General features: G+C 40.8%; 1 protein-coding gene across 2 annotated transcripts in view; it reads left to right on the top strand.

Annotated features, from left to right (window-relative positions):
- Positions 1–21,791, top strand: part of CDC14B (cell division cycle 14B) — a 142,020-nt gene that overhangs the window by 32,025 nt on the left and 88,204 nt on the right. The window contains exon 1 of one of the 2 annotated variants that reach the window (XM_036741884.1): positions 6,628–6,781. The exons of the other annotated variant lie outside the window; for it this stretch is intronic. Within the exon in view, the coding sequence (XP_036597779.1) occupies positions 6,628–6,781 (154 nt within the window). Of the gene's footprint in view, positions 1–6,627; positions 6,782–21,791 lie in introns of those variants that run through there. 2 annotated transcript variants of the gene reach the window in all.

Consider the following 21,791-nt stretch of genomic DNA (forward strand, 5'->3'; position numbering starts at 1 on the left):
TAAAGTCCCTTCTAGTTCTAAATCCTATATCGCTATGTCTGGGGTGGTATCACTACATATTAGGCATAAAAAAATGAATCCTGACGGATTGCTCTAGATTTTAAAACCAGCCAGCTTCCCAAGAAAATCAGCCAGCTCCCCAGAGATGGACAAATATGAAATGCTGCCTGGGTAAGTGGAAATTGAGAACTCACTTCTCTTGGTCAGTTATTTCTTCTTCTTCTCATATTATTATGCAATGGTAGGAAGGGTGGGACTTTTTTTTTTTTTTACTGTTTTCTCTTTTAGAATGCTAAGGTAATCAAGTGCTTTTAATGAGTCTTGCCTCATTGATTGGAAACAATGTATATGATATAGTGTTAGTGATTAAAGCTCTTTCCCACACCCCTTTTGCTAAGTAGATGCTGAACCCTCAGGGCCCTGAACAGCGTATTTGAGCTCTGAGGTTGGCATTTTGCTTTTGGGGGTACACTCACTGGAAGAATGTTGGTTACGGGACTCTGGGTGGCCAATGAAGCCCCTTCAGCTTTGAAAGCCCAGGTGCTTCTCTCTCTGGTAACTATGTATGTGATATCTTGATTGGACAAAAGCCTGTCTGTTAATCTGTTTTCATTTTCTCTGTATTTGCTCTGAAGTTCAGGGTGCTGACTGTTTGCCCTGAACTAAGTGAATGATATATGTATATTTAATTAAAGTGAGATTGTTAACCCCTTAAAATTGCTTTCCTTAGAAAAAGCAGATCAAAGAGCCTGGTGCTAGCAGCCCTGTGCGCTCTTGTTGTTGGTCTTTCACCTCCACAGAGGCTGCTAGCAACATTGTTGTTACATATTATTATTATAGTTAATATAATATATACCATATTTTTATATAATACCTTATTATATTATATTATTATGGTTAGTTCATTATTGTAATGAAACAAAGTTGCCCTCTATGTGATGGCTGATTGGTTCATTTAAGAAACATGTATGAAACTAGAAGTGATTTCAATATTTGTCACTCCCTGTGCTTGTTACAACCTACATTTATTTAAAAATAGAATGCTTTCATATTTCTTTCCCAGAACTCACTATCACAGAATCTCAGAACCATGTAGTCCAACCTATGTTGGATAAGAATCTCCTCTATGACAGATGCAGTGGATAGAACACCAAGCTTAGAGTCAGGAGACCTGAGTTCAAAACCAACCTTACTATCTATGTGGACCGGGGCAAGTTGCTTAACTGAAGTCTGTCCCAGTTTCCTCGACTGTCAAATGAGAATAATAATAGAACCTACCTCCTAGGGTTGTTGCCAGGATCACATAAGATATTTGTAAAGCATTTAACACAGTGCCTATCTCATAGTAGTAGGTGCTTAACAAATCCTTGTTTCCTTCCTTTCTTTGTCTACAACATATCTGACAAGTGCGCATTCATTCTTTGCTTGAGGACCGACTAGATGTCTTCAACGCCTGAAATTTCTTCCCTCCTCATCTCTGCCTCCTGACCTTCCTGGCTTCCTTCAAGTCCCAGCTAAAATTCCACCTTCTAGAAGCTTCCTAATCCCACTTAACACTAGTGCCTTCCCTCTGTTGATTATCTCCAGTTTATTCTGAAGAAAGTCTTGGAGTCAAGAGATGGAGGAGGGTCTGTTGTGTAAGAAACAACACCAAATCTCAGAATACATGAGAGTGAGTTAGGTGCAAGAAGACTGAAAAGGTAGGAGGGGGCAGAAAACATAGAGTGAATGACCTCTCCCACTGAGAGCAACGTATCTAAGTTTAACAAGAGAGAGTCTCTGCCGTCCCCCCAAAGGAAAATTTCCTGAAGTCTCTGGGGAGGCAAGATGGAAATCAGGGAAAGGTGAGGAGTCAGCTCTCCCCTACATGCTTAGCAATGAATAGGGTGCTGAACTTATCAAGAAGATCTGGGTTCAAATCCTGCCTGTGCTACTTCCCAGCTACGTGATCCCGACCAGCCATTTCATTTCCGTGTTTCTCAGACTATTCCCTGTGAGTTATTTCCTAACTTGTGGCCTTAGACTAATTGTGACAGAATTTAGTGGAAGGAGTTCCCAGTGCCGATGGAATCACAGATTGCTCAGATTTCTTTATCACCCTATTAATTCATACTGAGCTTAAAGTACACCAAGTCCATTTTCATTGAGAACACTAGAAAACAAAAATCAAAACCAGGAGAGCTTTAAGTATCCTAAAGGTGGCAGCCTTCTTCCTCAAGTGTGCATCAAAATCCTAGCTCCAGGAATAAATCCACCAGATAAAGATGCTGAACTAGATTAAGAAAAAAAAAGTCAACTGCAAGGATTTCCATTTTTATTAATGTTATTTTGGCAGCTGGTTTCATATGAGAGTCATTTAATCCCACATTATTTAAGTTTGTGAGCCTTAAAGTGATTGGTTAAGCTAGAATAAGATACTTTAATATAATTCCATTAAAAAGAAGGAAATGTTCCTTCTCTGCCTTTTCTACACTGATCAGTCATACTGTCTTGCAACAGAGCAGTGGACATACTGCCCAATTTGTCAGTTCAAGAGAGTTCAAACCACAGTTCAGCAAGCAGACATACTCTACAGAAACACGGAAAAAGAGAAGCAGTCACCTGAGGAAGAAAGCACTTTGAAGGTGCACACATCACTTCTCAGCAAAGAAAAAAGCTAGCTATGGAGAGTAGCTGGAAATCCAACTGAATAGAAGTGTTCTACCCAAGGGAAACTGCATCTGGAATCTACAATGAAAGGATTTCCAGGCACTATAGCACCAGGAATTATGGGTCACCTTTTCTGTACACATGCATAGGTGCCTCACTACCATCATATTCAGAGTCGGGGAGCTCTTTCCATGGCTATTGTGTATGTTTGTGGGAAAATGTATCCCAGGGTTATGGGAGGAATATTTTTTGACTACTATTCTTAATTATGCCATTTGAGGAAATGCCTTTGGTTAAGAGCAGATTGAGTCCACTGGCATACTTAATAAGACATCCACTGGTTGGGGCTCATAGCCAAAGGGCTCAAAGTTCAGAATGAACACCCCTACAATTAAACATAGTAAGCATCCTTCTAGAGATCCAACCCTTAAGAGTGTAGATTGGCAAAATATTCCACAAAAGTAGTGTTGTATTTCAGTGGAACCGGGATGTAGGGAGGAGTGTCTCATCAATGTAAGTGCTCTCTCCAAGAATGCAGATTGCAAACTATCCATGCCTTCTCATCCTGTGTGATTTGATCTATGTCCTTGATTAAGGCCTTCACAGAAGATATATCTGATGTCTGGAAGTAGCCTTCTATGGACATATGCTCCTTGAAGATACAGACTATCTTATTTTTGCCTTTTTATGCCCAGTGCTTACTTAGCATAATACCCCGTGTGCTGTAGATACTCGATATACTTATCAACTGATTGTTTTTTAACATTGGGTAGATACCAGTGTAGCACTGGCTGTATATCTCTTATTATTCACTCTCACTACATGATAGGCCTGTCTCTTTTTGCAGTCATATATTTCCTGAATAGCATCTTTTCTTCCATGTGATTAAACTAGAACAAGGCACAAGGTATTTAAGACGCTAACATAACTGTTCTTCCCTTTTAGTTAAATTATAATGCTCTGCAAATTTATAGTATTCAGCAGTTGATAACCATTTTTATGGGAAATTTGGACCCTTCATTTTTTTTCTACCATATGACCACCGCCCATTTGAACCTGCCTTAATAATGATAGTTCACATTTATAAAGTCCCTTAGGATTTACCCAAATGCTTTATCTTGATGAGCTTTTCTCATGATAATCCTGTGAGCCAGGCTAGGCACATGCTGTTTTCCTTATTTTCCTATGAGAAAGACTAAAGATCAGAGAACTGCGGTATCTTATCCGAGGAGCGCAGCCTCAAATACAAGTCCTCTGATTTCAAAATCGTGTCCTTGTCATCATGACACACAACCTCAGAAAATGGAAAAAGGACATAAAAGGAAATATGTGCCTTGTGTACTAACTCTAAAACCCACCGAGTGGCAGCCGTGTACCATTTGTTCCAGGATACAGCAACTCCCCCACGAAGATAAGGGAGGTTTTGTTTTTCTGCTTAGGTTTCTGTTGAGTGGGAATCTGCTTCTCCAAACTCCCATCTCTTTATTAAAGATACCCTGTACAAGGTCGCACTAGGGTGGATTTCATTTTGAAACTTTGATGAAACCCTGAGAAAAGTCATAGTTTTGACTTCTCCATCATCTAGTCACAATCTAAGAGTCATTCTTCACTCTTCCATAGCCTATCAGCTGTTGAGTCTTGCGGATTCTACGTGCCGAGCATCTCTCACATCCTTCTCTTTCTCTCTACAATCATGACCACACTAGTTCAGGCTTTTATTACCTCTCACCTGGTTTACTGCAATAGCTTCCTCATTATTCTCTCTCCATCCAGCTTCTCCCCTCTCAAATTATCTTCCACACAGCTGCCAAACTGATAATTCCTAAATCACAGGCGTATCTATTGTTCACACAAACTCCAGTAGTTTCTTATTACCTTTAGGATAAAATATAAACTGTCTTTGGCACTTAAGGACCTTCACAATCTAAAAGACCTTCACAGTCTAGTTCCTGCTTTCTAGACCTTTTCCATCATTAGCTTCCACACTTGGAAGTCTCCACACTTGAAGTCCCCACACTTGGAAAGCCCCCCACGGAAGAAATTACAGATCTAGCCTCTGCCCTTTCACCCCTGCCTATCAAAAAACATTCTATTCAGTTCAGGAAACATTAGTAAAGTTACTTTTCTGTGCAGAATTCTTTGATAGGTGCTGGAAGAAATAAAAAGTTTAAATTAGAAAACCACCCCTGCTCTTACAGTCTGGTAAAGAGCAATGGCCTACAAATAACTAATACAGAATAATACAGGCTTAGTGCATAAGAAAGGTTCAAAGTGCTGTTTCCAAGAAGTGAAAGGGAATCCACTTTGGGGACCAGGGAAGGCTTTATGGAATGGATGGCGTTTAAGATAGGCTTCAAAAGTTGAGTAACAATTCAACAGTCCAAGAAAAGAATGGAAGGACCTTCAAAGTATAAGAAGCAATGTTAGTAAAGTCACCGAGGCAGGAAGGAACCAATAATGTAGTTTACTTAGCCTTTAGTGAGATAGGGTGAATGGTATGGAATAAGGCTAGAAAGATGGGAGGAGGGAGTGTGTGTGTCAGATTTGGGAGGCTTTGAATGACAAGCTAAGAAATGTGAATGTAATTTTAGTTAGCGGACAAGAAGCAGACAGTGGGAGAGTCACTTCACTTTTGTAGGCCTGTTTCCTTATGTATAAAATCTCGAGAGGGTTGGACCAAATCACCCCTAAGGTTCCTTTCAGCTCTAACTCTATGATACCAAGGGGTTTTGAACAGAGCCGTGACATGACTAGAGCTGTGTGTAAGAAAGATTTGACTGTCATAGTGTGAAAAGACCGGAAGTCGAGGCAAGGAGAGACTGAAAATAGAAAAGAATGTTAAGAATTTTAAACGAATTTTTGCTCTCTTCTCTTAAGACTTCTATACACTGGATTAGAGAGGCAAAACCAAGAAAGTTATTTTGGAATAATAAACCGCTCCAGTAGGTAGATAATAGACAACTAGATCGTATGGACAGGAATGTAGATGTAGATATTGATGAAGGTGTCGGTATAGACGGCTAGAGAGATCATTACTGTCGAGGGGGTGTGTAACACCTGTACGAATCAAAAAAGTATTTGCGGGCAGGCACTTCGGAAACTAAATTTCAGGGGAAATATGATGGAATTTTAGAAACACAGTTGGTGGTAGGGCGGGGAGCAGGAAACTAACGTCTAGGGGCCGAGGCTGGCAGTTTACTGTACACTCTTCATCCCTGATTGGTGGGACTGTCCATACTCATCTCTATGGCGTCATTAGCTACTTGCCGGTAAAATGCCCCGTCTCCATGACGTCACATGCCCCTGGCCAATGAGAAGCCTCGGCTTGCAAGACCAGCCTAGGGCTGTGGGCATTTTTTGTGAATGAAACTGAACCGAATTCCCCTCCAGGGGTCCCCAGTAGCCGCCGGCCCCGGCGCACTCAACCGTCTCACCAACCGGGGCTGTAGCTGCTGTGTTACCATCGTCAGGCGGCCCTCTACCATCATCACCACCTCCAAGCTGCAGGGAACGTGGGGGCGGGTTAAAGACAGAAGGAGGAGGAGAAGGAGGAGGGGCTGCCGCCGTGGCCGCCGCCGCCGCCGCCGCCGCCGAGGGGGCTGCGGGGAAAAAGGGGGCGTTGGCGAAGTAGGGGCTTCCTGGTCTGCTGGCGGAGGCGGCTCGCAGTGTGAAGAAGAGCGATCACTCGGGCTCCTCCTCCACCGCTTCCCTCTGCTCCTCCTCCTCCCCCCGCCCCCAGCTGCGGAGGCTCCGGCCCCCCCCCCCCCCCGCAGGGCCGCCAGAACCCCCCCACCCCATCATCACCGACGCCACTACCACCGAGCACCATCGCTTCCCATTCCCCACCCCCTCGCTCCCGCCCCCTGCTTTTTCTCCTCCTCTGGAGCGCATTGGTGCGGGGCTGGCGACGGCTACGGCCTCACGGGCGGGAGCTCAGGGCAATGGTCGTGGGTCCCCGGACGTACCGCGCTCGGCTCCATGAAGCGGAAGAACGAGAGGCGATCCTCGAGCTGGCTCAAGGTCTCCAGCACCAGGAGCTCGCTGGACTTATTGGGAGCCAAGAAGAGCAGGAACTCGACCTCGCAGGACCTGGGGGAGCTGGAGCGGGAGGACGTTTACTTGGACATCACCGGTAAGGAGCGCGGCTGCAGGGTGACTGTGGACCCCGTCTGGCCCTTGCCGGGTGCCACGCAGATTGAGGATCGCCGGAGGGGATGCTGCTGGAGGAGATGAAGGGGCGTGGCGGGTGCACCCCTTCGCTACTTGCAGCCATCTCTCCGGGCCGGGGGGCGGGGAAATCACCCAGACCCTTGTCCCTGAATCCTCGCCCACCTGCCCCCCTGTTGCCTGCTCCTCGTTCAGGTGCCTTGTGGCATCTGCGGGAGGCGGAGAGGGAATGGACACCCTTCGAACCCCCCTCCTCCTTTGGGTACCCTGTCATCCCCCCGATCTTTCGCGGTGCTCAGATGCAGCCCCCAGGCCTCACCTTCCCCTCCACCCCCGCCCCCTTCTCCGGCTCCGAGCCAGGAACTGTTTATTTCATCCTGCTCTTCCCCTGCCCTCCTCCGCTGGCCCAGTCCCCTCCTTTAGGACAATGAGAAGTAAGCAACTTGGCACCGGTGGTTGTGTTGGTGGAACAGAATCGAAATGGATTTCAAAGTTGGAGCTTTAGTCTGTGGGGAACCTAACACTTTTCCCCATCATCTTCTGGTTTTTCGGACTTCTTCCATGGAGGCGGGCTGCCAGCCAGGGTTAGGAGAGCCTGGCGCACATGTTAGTTTCGAACATCTTAAGGAGCTAAATTGTTTTCTTGAATCCTTTTAGGAGAAGAGGCTTTTGCATCAGGTGCAGGAGATAGCCCGTGTGCTTTTTGCTGGGCTATCCAGTTTTTTAGTAGGAAATCAGTTGGAGGAGGTTGTGCACTCACCGGTAGTACAGCATTTCCTGAGTCATAGCACTAAGGCCCAAACACCCATTTTCTTTGGCAGTTTTGGTGCCTCTGTCCCCTCCCTTTCTTGCTTCCCCCCCAAAAAAAACAAACAAACAAAGCCACGGCAGGGCCCAAGTGCTTGAAAAGGAAATCTGTTGTTTTGATGGCATTTGGACTAGTCAGGTTGCTGTCACCAGTTTGTCAGTTCTAAAAAAGCAGTCCTTGATATCTGTACCCATTACTGAACAGTTTAATAAAGCCAGGGTAGAAAATAGAGGTCAAATTTCCCAGACCAACAGAAAAGGTTAAATGCATTTTGTACAGCCTGTATATCACATCTACTTTGTTTCTAACTCCTTTTTTTTTTGCATCATGGATCGCCTTAACCTCAGAAAAGCCAGGCATATAACAGCTTTTCCTAATATTAGTATAGAAATGAAAGATTTAAAAAAAATGGACTTAGCAGGAAAGTAATGATACACTATGTCTCAATTAAATTCCCTGCAAACAATTATGCTTTTAACAGCCCTCTGGGTAGATGGTGAGATGGAGAAAGTTACAGGCTCTTGCTGGACACAGAGGGTTATGTGGCCAAAGTGGCTAAGAGGAAGAAGCAGTGAGGTTTCTCAAACTGAGGCCTCTTGTAGGCATGGCTACATTCAGGGCTTTGAACCCCACTCATTTGTGGGGTAAGTACTACTGAGGTCACAGACTGGGAGAAACTATACTGAGAGACTGGACCACTCCCCTTTTCTTCCTTAACCCCTCCCCTATTAGGGCTAGAGAGGGAAAAACCTTTTCTAGGAAGGAGTTCCTACACAAAACTGTTCCCAGTTCCCAGTGAATCCTTAAAACTGAAAAGCAATCCTATCCTGCCTCCATCTCTGGTTTTTTCAACCTCTAGAAGTGAAATTTCTGACCCCAACCTATGTCACTGGGATATTGCTGTATCACATTGGGGGATTTGTTGAGGATGTGGCAAGTATGGAAAGCCTTTAGAAAGAAAGATAGCCAGGAAATATTTTCCTTTCTGGTTGCTTGATCAAATATTGAAGGAGAAGGTCTGTTGTGTCATTTGAAATCCAAATGCAGTTTTTCAGATTTAAAAAACCTGGCAAGATGAGATGGGGAGAGATGAAACTAGTCTGAGTAGAGTTGACTCTTTAGGGAAGGCTTCTCTGGTAGAAAATCATCAGATTTCTTAAATTTTCCCTCTGCTCTATATTGGAAGGGAAGAGATTTGGTATTGTATAGTCATTCTGTTTTAACATAATTAAAAATAAAAATTTCAAAGTAATTTGTTTGCAAGTTTTAAATTACCTTCAATTAACAAGACCAACTTAATGAAGACTCAAACTCCAGGTACAGGTTTTACTTTGAAATGGCCTGAATTGACTGACCTTCATGCTTTCTACAAATTTTTTGAAACTTCTAAGAAGCCTATTCTACTATTCCAACCTTTAGAGGAATAGGTCAAGAAAAATTTTTATTGTTAAGTTACTCAACACACCTGAGGCTTGTTGGCACTAAAATTTGGTTACAACTGAAAATATTTTGAGAAATTGAGGGGAAATGAGGTTTTTTTGGTACGGTGTTCAATATTTATATGAACTCTGCCTGCAGTCTTCCCTTAAATATTTAAAAACTAAATCTCATTATTTTAAAAAATAATCCCCACTCATCTATAAATTTACAGTATCAATTAATATAGTGTGCCCTCTAAACAGGCACATATCTTACCTTCTTTTCACAATATACTTTGTGGTATATTCAGGAATTTCTGCTGCTATATATATAACTGTTCCAATTCAGCACTCCAGAGATACTGTCCTTACTGATTTTTCCCAGGGTTGAAAAGCAGGATAGAAGCAGAAGACTACCATAGATAGTAAGGAAAAGGCTCTGTCCCTTTAGCAAGGACTTTATCCTTCGTATCATATAAAGAGGAGAGACAACAATAAAAACAAATTCTTTGTCAAACCATTTTTAAAATTACTATGGCATATGCAACCAACACTTTTGATATTTGGCATGGCATTCAAAAGGGAGAAGGGTATAAAAGACTAGAATCACCCGGAGGACCTTCTATTTGAGGAGACAAAAGTGTATTTGTATGAAGCAGTTAGGGAATAACTAAATTGCAGCACTTAAAACCATGCAGTGTAACCTAGTATTGACTGTATTTGTGCATAGGGAGTAGACCTGGATTATGTGACTAGGCAGAGTGAGGTGGTGTATTAATCAAGGGAGGGTTTTTTGTTTTTCTCAAGGAAGTGAGTTTTGATCTGGGTCTGTAAGGCCCCTTCTAACTATAAAATGCTGTCATTCTTTCACTGAAGGAAAGAAGCCATTTCAAGTAGAGAGGAAACAAGCAATATGTTGAAAATAAGGTAAATTGAAGTGGAGAAGAGGCTGTGTTGGGGAAAATTGTTTTGTTTTGTTATGGTCTGGACATGTGTGAAAGCACAGTATTGAGCAATGACAGTCTGACCCAGCTTCCTCCCCTTTCTCTTTTTAATGCCACCAGGAAATCTTTTTTTTTTTAATGACTAGGAAAATAACTTGCATTTTTGTAATACACCGAAACCATTCGGAGACTCAATTTTTGTATTTCGTACTGCAGTTACTAAAGAAAATGTCAATATATATGCAGATTAAGGAAAGATTTAAGATATTGTATTTTTTTTAAAAAATTATATGCCCTGCTTGGGGAGTGTTCTCCATATAGCCCATCTAATTTTACATCTTTTGACATGTTCATATTCTCTTAACACACACTTTATCAGGAGTTGATAGAGTCTCTGCCAAGACTGTAATTCTTTTAAAAGCCCTCATTACATGACTTATTCCATATGCATGATGTTATGCTGGATATGCTAGAAGAAAAAATGTAATTGATAAATCCCAAGAAGTTAAGGAATTTAGAGTCTACAACACATGACACTGATAGGAACAAATGTATAAAAGGTTATATGTACTCAGACCATTGAATAGACATTAATGTGTATGTATGCAGTGGTGCAAGCCTTTTTTTGTGATGTAGAATGGAGTATGATGGGATTGCATTTTTAAATAAAGTAGAATCCAGGGGCAAGTATTCAGTTCTCCATTAGTCTTCACAGGTTTCATGAAGGAGATTGAACAGAATCTCAGCGTTGCAAGAAACCTCAGAAATGATCTAGTCCAATCTTGAACAAGTCCAATATACAACAATAATCTCTTATAATACGACTGACACTATGTCCTGAGGCAGCCTGTGCCAATTTTTTTCTTTTTTTAAAAGAATTTAATTAATTTTTAGTTTTCAACATACACTTTTATAAGATGTTTAGTTCTGAATTTTTCCCTTCCTCCCTCCATTCCCCCCTGCCCAAGATGGCATGCAGTCTGATATAAGCTGTACAGGTATGATCACGTTAAACATATTTCCACATTAGTCACGTTGTGAAAGAGGAATCAGAACAAAAGGGAAACACCATCAGACAGAAAAAACAACAACAAAAGAGAAAATCCTGTGCTTGCATCTGCATTCAGACTCCATAGTTCTTTCTCAGGATGTGGATAGCATTTTCCATCATGAGTCTTTTGAAATTGTCTTAGATCATTCCATACCGATTTTTGATAGGAAGTTTTTGCAAGGAAGTTTGCCTTACATCAATTGTAACTTTTCCTCTTTGAGTCTTCTGTCATGCCTGGTTAGTCTCCCTGACTCTTCCTGGGGCTGAGCAGAGCCAGCCTAACACTAATCCAAGTCTATACAGGATAGCTCTTGAAGGCAAGGATCATTTAGTCCCTAAATATACTTTTTTCCCAGGTAAAATACCCCTAATTCCACAACTGATTCTAATAATGGTCCCTTCATCATCCCGGTCATCTTTCTCTACATCCATGCCAGCTGATGGAGGTGCCCCCAAAAACATGGACACACCATACCAGTGTGTAGGTGAACCTTCCTCCACTAGGCCTGGACGTCATCCTCTTTGTGGAAGCTTGATGGCATTAGCCTCTTTTCTACTATCTCCCACTGACTCATTTTGTGCTTTCCCTCCACTTCAACCTGAACATCTTTTTCACGTGAATTATCATTTAGCCATGCCTTTTCCGCTTATACAGTCGATTTTTTTTTGGAAACCAAGGGTAGAATTTAAGGAGGTTGTAGTTTTTCAGGTCCTTTCCAGCTCTTCATCCTACAATCCCAAGACTTTACATTTATCTCTCTTAAATTTTATCTTATGAGATTTAGTCCATTGTGCTAGCCTGGCAATACATTTTTGCTTTTGTTTTTTAATTCCGACTCTCACGTAAAATGTCAGTATTACTCTCAGCATTGTGCAAATCTGATGCACATGTCATCTATTCCTTTATAAAATTCTTTCCTGACAATTTTTTTTTAAAGCACAACTCTTTTTGGCTCCGGTCATTCCATCCATCTTCATTTTATTTACACATTTTAAACTGAGTATGTCCGTTACTGAATTCATTGGCTTTTTTCCCTCTAAAAAAAATAACAACTCTGATTTCTTCTAAACTTTCTTATTTCTGCGAAAGTTACCTGCCATCCTCAGTCTCCCAGATCCCTGACCTCCGCTTTATCCTGGAGTCCTTGCTATCATCCACTCCATATATCCAGTTAGTTGCCAAATCTTGCCCTTTCTACTGTCACAACATCTCTCACATTAACCCCTTCTTCATCCACGTGGCTACCACCTTAGTTCAGGCCCCAGTCACCTCTTGAAGTAATCTCCCATTTGGTCTCCGTGTCCCAAGTCTGTCGCCACTCAAGTGCATCCTGCGCAGTGCTCCAAAAGTAATTTTCTTGAAACATAGATGTGAGAATGTGACTTTTTTTTTTGAGGGGGGAAGGCAGGGCAATTGGAGTTAAGTGACTTGCCCAAGGTCACACAGCTAGTAAGCGTGTCATATGTCCTGAGGCCTGATTTAAACTCAGGTCCTCGTGACTCCAGGGCTGGTGCCCTACTCACCGCACCAGCTAGCTGCCCCTGAATGTGACTCTTCTATGCTCAGTAATCTCCAGTGGTTTCCTGTTGCCTCTGGAATCAAATATAAAAGCTCCTCTTTTTGGCTGGTAAAGCCCTTCACAACTTGGCACCAACCCATTTTTAGCCTCATTGGACACTATTCTACATCCTGTACTCTAATCTTGGTAAACCCGCCTTCTCTCCGTTCACATGTGACACTTCACATCATACCTCTGTACCCCTGTCCTGGCCATCCCACATACTTGCAATGGATACCTCCTCTCTTCTGCCTCATGGAATCCATCTCTTCTTGAAGACACAGTTCAAGCATCATTTTCTACTTAAAGAAGCCTTTCCTTTAAAAATCTGCTAGTGTACCTTTCTTCCCAGCCAACTTCTGTTTACCTATTTTGTTTTTATTAATTTTCTATTTCTGCTACGTGTGGTTTGTATGTACTTCTTGTAGGGATTGTTTCGTTGTTTGCACGTGTATCCTCAGTAGCTAACACAGTGCCCAGCACATAATTAGAACTTAATGAATATTTGCTGATTTATTACCCAGCTATTCTGTTGATCATCTGGCCCCCATCCTTCCATCTTGTCTATCCACAAGAACTGAATGAGAGACTTGGTTAAATGCTTTGCCAAAATCCAGTTATGCTAGGTTTCCAACATGTCTCTGATTCATCAGTCACCTTTCCTGGCAAAAAAAATTGAGATGAATCTTCACAAATTCTTCGTGATGAAACTCAACTGTCTTAATAATCGCCGCTCTAAAAGCAGAGATTTCAGATTTAGATTCTGCTAGGAGCAGAAAACATCCTTTTGCGAATCTGTAGCCGTCTTGCAATAACGTATCATCTTAGATAGTGGCCTGAGTTGCCGGGTCACCAGTCTCCACTCATTCTGAGTGAGTGTTACTGACATTTTTCTTGAAAATTTTGTTGATCTTCAGCTACTCGCTTTTGTTCCCTTCTTTACATTTGGTTTTTTTGGTCCTCTAGTTGACTAGTACACAGTTCTTTGTACATCCATCCACACTATTCTCTTCAGATATCTCCCTTCTTTATCAGAATTGTTTCTGTTTGTACTATCTGCTTGGGTGGACTTCCTCTGAAGAATTTTAGACCAAGAGGTCCTAGCTGTCATTTTGGTGAACTTCTTGAAATCTGCTCTCCCAAAATCCAGGGGGCATACCGTTTGCTGGGCTTTGCTTTTCTTCTTTATCATGGACTTGCCACTTTCTCCTGGGATTCTCATCATTTCTACTTCAGCAAGCAGTTTTTCCTTAGTGTTTTAATAAGTCTTCACTAGCACTTTTCCCACATGCTTCCTCCGCCTTTTGAAGAATGAAATAAACAGTAAAGTCAAGAATTCCTCCGCTGCCCTGCTTTTGGAAGAAAGCATGGCAGCATCTGTCTGGATAGCTGAAGATCCCATCCTTACTCTCCCTGCCTCTGAGACAGATGTATCTTCTCTTCCATCTTGTGCTTGAGGTCGGTTTGACAATCTAGTGATAAAACTTTATGGCCTTTAAAAATATAATACGCTTTTCTCTAAAGTTATCTTGTAAAAGAAAAATAGAAGCTTTTGATGATTGAAAAGCTATTTCATTTCTGATATCCGTATGCTGTGTTTGCATAATGCTGAAGATTTATGTTTTGGTTAACATCAAATTGCTAATAAGCTTATGGGTCTTTGTTAAATAAAATAGAGTGCCTTAGGGAGCAAGTCCTTAAAATAACACATATATTCAATTATTTTCCTCATATGATATAGCTTTTAAATATTGGTTTAAAATTAGGGCTTATGCTATGCGCTTAAAATATCCTGAATTTTAATAAGTTGTGGTTTAGGAATAGAGAATGGCCCTATAATTTCATTGGCATAGGGGACTCCCAAATGAAGAAACTTACTACAAATGAAAATCAGCTCCTCTTCAACTTACAGTCTTAGATACTTGCTTAGAGCACTGAGAGGTTGAGTGATTTACCTAGGGCCACATAGGCAACATATGTCAAAAGCTGGACTTAAACCCAAGTCTTGCTGGTTTCAAGGCTAGTTCTCCATCCACCACACCATGATGCCTCTGTTATTTTTAGCCAGCAAAATTGATACCAGTAATCTACATCAACAACTTGTGTATTACACAGAGAGGTACGCGGTTACTTGTCGGGGATTGGCGTCAGGCCAGAAGGAAACAATTATGCTTGTAACTAGCACTGAAAAATATGTATTTCGTCTTACCATCTTAAAGGTTGCCATTTCTGTGTCTTTATTAAGTCTTTATGGGGTAAGTAGAGGCACTAGTTAATACTGACACTTTCTAGATGGATGAATCAGCAAAGTGAGGTTGATTGGTATGAATCACCAAATTTTATTCTGAATTACCTTTAGCAGCGCTGTTCCCATCCAGTATTCATGGGTTTCTATTTACTGCCATTTGTTCACCTTGCAAGTTAAAATTTATAAGCATCTTTTAACATTTGATTTCATCTTTTTAATTTCAGCCTATTTTAAGACCATGTGGCATCATCATCACATCTAAATTCCCTAGTCTATATGAATGTCTGAAGTCCTCTTCTCTCTTTTTTTTCTATAGCTTTTCATGGATACTGCTCCAACCAGGTATTCAGACATTGACTGTCCTTGTAGTTCTTTCTGATGATTATAAACTGTAGAATTTAAGTTCATGCTGTCAGTTGTGATTCATGGGTCTCCCCTTTCCTGTTTGTTTGTCTAAACTCGGTCTGAGTTAATTCAGTTTTATAGAAACATATTCTCTTCATGTTTACGATTTAGTCTTGATTTTTTCTTTTGATATGAACACTTATCTTGGTCTCATAAGTGCATGGATACTGGTGAGGATGGGTGCTACAGTTTAAACTTATTGAAGTAATTCTGGAAGCCAAAATTAGGGCAAGGCATATTCTGTAATGTTAAATTGTTGGATTTTTTTTTATTTGAAATTCACCTTTGAAAGGTCTTGCTGAAAATAAGCTTGTAGAGAATTCCTACATATATCTTAGTATCTAGTTACAGTAGCTGGACTTTTTTAGGTGTCTTAATTTCGAAAGTAGTTCTTGGTTTAATGACTAGGTTTACTTTTTAGTTTACTGTGTATTACCAAGTAGGAAAATCTATGAAATGTAACAGTGCAAGTCTCAAATTAAGAGTAATAGTTTATCGATAGGTACCTTATATATAGCTATAGGTTTATCTATATCATGGTCTGATCCTGTGATTTTCTGTGTTGGGAACTTCTGCTGTACAAACCTCTTCTAGACCAGTAGTTCTCTGCAACTTTTTTTCTTAAGAGAGTTGCCTAGGGAACTTAAGGGACTTGCCCATGATCTCACAAAACCCATATGTGTTAGAAGCTAGACTTGAACCCAGGTCATTCTGACTCAGATCAGCTCTCTCTCTCTGCTTCAGCAACATATACATACATACATGCACACACACATACATATACATGTATTTACATAAACATTTATTACACATCTACATATTTGCGCAAGAGTTATAGAATAGATGTGTCTTTACATGAGAGGTAGTATGGTGTATAGATAGAAGTCTGGAAGACCTGAGTTCAAATCCTAACTCTAACACATACTAGCTAGGTGACCATAGGTGAGGCACTTAAGGTCTCAGCACACCCAAAAAAAACTTCATGAAAATACAAATTGGGAGTTGTTGTTCTGCATCAGTGGAGGGAATTTAATACCATGAATTCTCTACACCAAGGAAATCACAAGTCCAGACCTATGTCTGTATGTGCATGTGTGTGTGTGGTATGTGAGTGTGTCTGTATACATACCCACATCTAATTATTTTGATTTCCTTTAATATTTGTTGCATTTTATTTAAGGACAAATACCAAAAGAACAGGTCTGAAATGTCAGTGTATGTTACCCTAAAGGATGCTTTATATTTTGATATTTCTTTATCATTTTATTTCTTTAATTTTTTCTGTGATGCTTTAAATTCTTTGGATCACGTGTGTCTTTTAGGACCAATTTTCAGTGACTTTTCAACATGTTTTGTTCCATGTCCACCTCAAGACTGTGGCATCCCTATCTTTTTCACATGTGTGGGGTTAAGAAAAGCTAGATTGTGTAAATTAATTTTGACCATTTAGTATCTCACAACTTTGTATTTAATGAATCTGTTTTATGTCACTAAAACCCTGGTCTCTAGCATTCTACCTCTCGCATAATAATAATAGCAATAGCTAACATTTATGTAATACTTACTCTGTGCCCAGCACTGTGCTAAGTGCTTTGCAGTTATGATCCTCACAGATGAAGAATTGAAGCAAACAGAGGTTAAGTGACTTGCCCAAGGTCACAGAGCTACAAGTAGGGTCTGAGGCCATATTTGCACTAAAGTCTTTCTGATTGCAGTCCCGGAGATCTATCCCTTCCACCATCTCACTACATAAAGAACAGCTCATTCCAGCTATTTGGAATTATCTTAGGGGTTTGCAGGATATTATAACATTCTTACCAATTCAAATTTGAGAATGGGGATTTTGAGCTCTCTAAAGCCCCAGCTTCCAGGAATTTGTCAGTGACTTGCAACTCTAGTTTATTATATTAATTTGAATTTATGAAAACTTTGAAGGGTTCGTGTTCAGTAGACCAGATATTCACCCAGTACATATGGTGGGATACAAAGATGTTTTAAGACCTGCAGAATGGGGATATAGAGGACGCAAAGGACCAGCTCAACCTTTTCCTTCTCTCTCCCAGCTTGTATCATGCAGTCAGCTCTTCTACTTATCTATTAAGCTGGACAATATTACCCATGCTCATAGTTACATTTATATATTACTTTAAGGTGTGCAGAATACTTTACTCACAACAACCCTATAAAGTAGGCAAGTTTTACCATCCCCAGTTTTCAAAATAGGAAACCGAGGCCCAGGACAGTTAAAGGACTTGCCTCCCTTCGGTCATGTCCAGCTCTTCCTGAGCCCATCTGGGGTTTTCTTGGCAAGGATACTGAAGTGGTTTGTGATTTCCTTGTCCAGCTCATTTTCCAGATGAGGAACTGAGGCAAACTGAGCTAAGGGACTGGCTCAGGGTCATACGGCCAGTAAGTACAGAGGCCAGCTTTGCACTCAGGAAGATGTCTTCCTTACTTGAGGCCCAGCACCGTCTCCACTGTCTCACCTTGCTGTCCAGCCACACAGCTGCCCAGTTATCAAAGTGGGAATTGAAGCTCTGAGTGCACTGCTTTTTCCATTATATTCCATATACATTTCCATTATATCATTCTGCCTCTCTGATGTGTGCCCTCTTTTAAAAACATTTCAGCAATGTAAATTAGGGAGAATTTTGTGATGAAACGCTGTATTCCTAATGCAAATAATGAGTGACTGAAAGTTTCCAAAGCCCTACGGCACCTGTTCTATGCGTGCTTAGATGCTGCCTCATCTTTACACAGAGCATTTTTCTACCTTAAAATAAAAGGCCTGAAAGGAACATTTCATAGGAGTGTATAAATAGTTCTATAGCAGAAAATATAATGAAAGCTGTTAACAAAGGAGATTGGGTCTATAGTTCAGTTAATTACACATCTCAGTCTGACTCGCAAAGTATCCCAGGAGGCAAAATGTTAAAATAAGGGACCTTATTCATTTTTGTTAAAGTAATTATTGAGCGCATTAAAGTCTATGAACAGAAAGTACTGGAGAACATTGAAATTTTCTATTTTGGAGTCTAAATTTCCTCTGAATCAAGCTGAAAATGCACCCTGATTTTTACATATATTTTCACAAATGTCACTGGGAGACAGCTTTGACATAATGTAGAATGAAATTCAGTTTGTGGTTTTTAATTTCTGTTCATTTCTCAGCTTATGTTAAAAAATGTTACTATAATGCTGTTATTAGATTGCTTCTTTGAAACTAAGTGATGAAGCTGCAGATTTAAGACTTCATTCCTCTCTCTTTGAAAATAAAATAAATTGTCACTTCAATTCAGAAAGGCATTTATTAACCTCTCATTATGGGGCAGTCACTGTGCTAGTTACCAGCATGCTGAGACAAAAGTAATATAGATTTCCTGCCCTCAAGGAACTTACCTTCTTCTGTAAAATGAAGGGGTTGAACTGGAGGAGCTCTAAAAATGCTTTCCAATTCATTCTGTGATTCTGAGTTCTGGCTCAGACACTGCCTTTATGACCATGAACAGTCTCTCTAAACCTCACTTTTCTCATTTGTAATATGGTATCTAACACGTGGTTTCTATAAAAATATAAATTATTAGTAGTAAATACAAATGTTCGTGGCTAGGTGTGGTCGTCACTGGGGAGTGACTGCAGGAATAACAAATTTATTAACCAAGGCTTTATTTGTACTTCTTTTATAAAGGATTAGGCAGCTAGGTGTTGCAGTAGATAAGAGTGCTGGGCTTAGAGTCAGGAAGACTCATCTTCCCAAGTTAAAATGTAGTCTCAGGCACTCTACTAGACTCTGGGCAAGTCACTTAACCCAGTTTGCCTCAGTTTCCTCATCTGTAAAATGAGCTGGAGGAGGAAATGGCAAACCATTCTTGTATGTTTGCCAAGAAAACCCCACGTGGAGTCATGAAAAGTTGGGCGTGATTGAAAAAGGACAACAAAAACTCGAAAGGATAATTATTTCTTTTAAAAGGAAGAGCCTTTTGCCATCATGACAACTCCAGTGATGACGAAAGTAACAGGGAATGGCCCACGCTAATACATAGAAGGCGCAGTGGGTACAGTGATGGAGTTGGAGTAAGGAGGACCTAAATTCTAATCATGCTTCAGATATTTACTAGCTGGGTGATGCTAGGCAAATTATTTAACTCTTCTCAGTCTCTTGTTTCTTCATCTATAAAATGGATGTCATGGTAGCACCTACAGGGTAAGGATCAAATGAGATAATACATGAAAAGAGCTTTGCAAACCTTAAAGTGTTATGTCAACATTAGCTCCTATCATGATGTTAGAATCACACTTTAATATTTCTTAGTAAACACAATTTAATCAGATTTTTACTCTTACTAAGGTATTATTATTTTATTTTAAACCATATGTGTGAAAACTCTTAATAAAGCATAAAATCAGTTAATCATTATTCAGGGCTATGAGCGCAGCTCATTGCTACTTACTGTGCGTGCCTTCTTAGAAGATATCAGAAGATATTGGAGAAATGGGCACTTGATCTCAAAGAATTTATATTCTAGTGGGGGGGTGGGGCAGAGCCTGACACGTGAAACAATTAGGAAATAGAGGACTATGTAATTAAACACTAAAATCATGTAGAATATCTTATAAGCGTTACGGAGGAGTTCAGAAAAAAAGGAATACGCGACTTAGGAAAGCTTCCTGAGCCAAAGTCACACCTGGAATGATAAAAATTATGGACCTTAAGACTTGATTGGTGCTCTCTCCAATTTTAATCTTATCAGACTTATGGAACCATAGCAATAGTAAGAATGCTTAGGTGACATTTGATGTGGTTGTGTGTGTGTGTTGTGTGTGTGTGTGTGTGTGTGTGCGCGCGCGTGTGTGCGCGCTGCGGCCCCCCCATGACTTAATTGATATCTTCAAGGGACTCCACAGGCAAATGGAAAATAACCCAAAAACTCTGCTGGCCAACATTTCTGGTGATGAGCCTCTCCAAACTTGGCGAGGCTAGTGCTTGAGTGGTAGTCTATTGCCAGACCCATACCTCAAACCTTTCCAGCTTTGTGTAGAGCCTGCCAGAGCTCGTGTATTACTGGCCTCAGCTTTGAAAATCTACAGTCCCTGCACCCCATGATAAGGCAGAGGCAGAGGGCTTCAGTGGGCAAATCTAGCGTATATGTACATTTTATTCCAAATAGTTTTTTTCCTCCCAACTGAATATGTGACTAGTAATATTAAAGAAGAGAGATGCTTCAAAGCATTACTATACCAGCTCATTTTGTTTTTAGGCTGTTGTTGGGGTTTTATTTTTGAAATAGGAGATGTTAAGATTTTGAGACAATACTCTAAAGACCTCTGCCTTGCTAAAGCCAAAAAAAAAAAAAACAAAAACAAAAAACCAAAGCCCACAGTATTGTGGATTTTTAGCTTTTTTGGGGTGTGTGTGTGTGTGTGTGTGTGTGTGTGTGTGTTTTCAAATTTGGATTTCCACAAAATAGAATCATAGCATTTTAGAAGAGACTACAACAGATAACCTCAGTCCTCTCATGGACCGATGGAGAAAACAAGACTCAGAAAGTTAATAACTTGTCCAGGTTCAACCAAATAGCAACAGAGATGGGACTTGAACCAAGGTCTCCCGAATCCTAGGCCGATGTTCTTTCCTCTGTCTCATGATCCAGACAACCTAGTCAGGAAGCTTGGGAGAAGTTACTGGCTTTTACCCAAGTGACACCATGCCAGTAAATAAGTGCCATTCAGGGGCTTCTAATACAGTAGCTTGGGTCTTGACAGGAGTAGCACTAAAATGGATATATCAAACCTTAGGTTTTTAAACAAGAAAATCTGATGAATTTAATAAATATTTTATTTAATGACTACAATGCTGAAGCAGTCAGCTTCCTCTGTGTTATGTAACAGCTGTGTTACATAATTGTAAGAGCTGTGTTAATTTGCTAGGCGCCTTGTGGTGGGGGATGCAAAGATGTATTCCTGGCCTCAAGGAGTTTGTAAACTTTCATATATAATCTATGTATATATAAATATGCACCTGTAAATAACCATGTACACATGCATATATGTATACACACGTAAATATATATATATATGAGTGGGTGTATATAAATAAATGTGTGTGTGTGTGTGTGTGTGTGTACACCTACATGTGCATATTCCCGTACACACATGCATATAAAATCAGCGGCTCCCAAGCAGTATGCGGTAACTGTTTGCACCACTCATGGCAAATGTATGCGATAGAGGAAAGACAGAGGGTAGCTACAGATGTGAGGCTACATCCAAAAACTCCAGTGTGCTTTTCTGTAAATGCCTGTTTGGCTGCTCGTGTTCATTTCCGGTTATCACTACATAATGCTTTTTAATTTCTGCCCCACATCTCCCTGTGTCTTGTTCCGGGCACAAAAATACAGTGGTCCAGTGTTTTTACTTTCCCGGGTCCTTCAGCTCCTCGTGCCTTCCCCTCTAAGAGTGTCTTCCGTCTTCTGTCTCTGTTTCTCTGTCCTCGTGGATGTTCCTAGTCATCCGGCCCCCATTAGAATAGAAGCTCCATGACG

The sequence above is a fragment of the Trichosurus vulpecula genome, chromosome 1, assembly GCF_011100635.1.
Source record: "Trichosurus vulpecula isolate mTriVul1 chromosome 1, mTriVul1.pri, whole genome shotgun sequence".
Taxonomy (NCBI): domain Eukaryota; kingdom Metazoa; phylum Chordata; class Mammalia; order Diprotodontia; family Phalangeridae; genus Trichosurus; species Trichosurus vulpecula.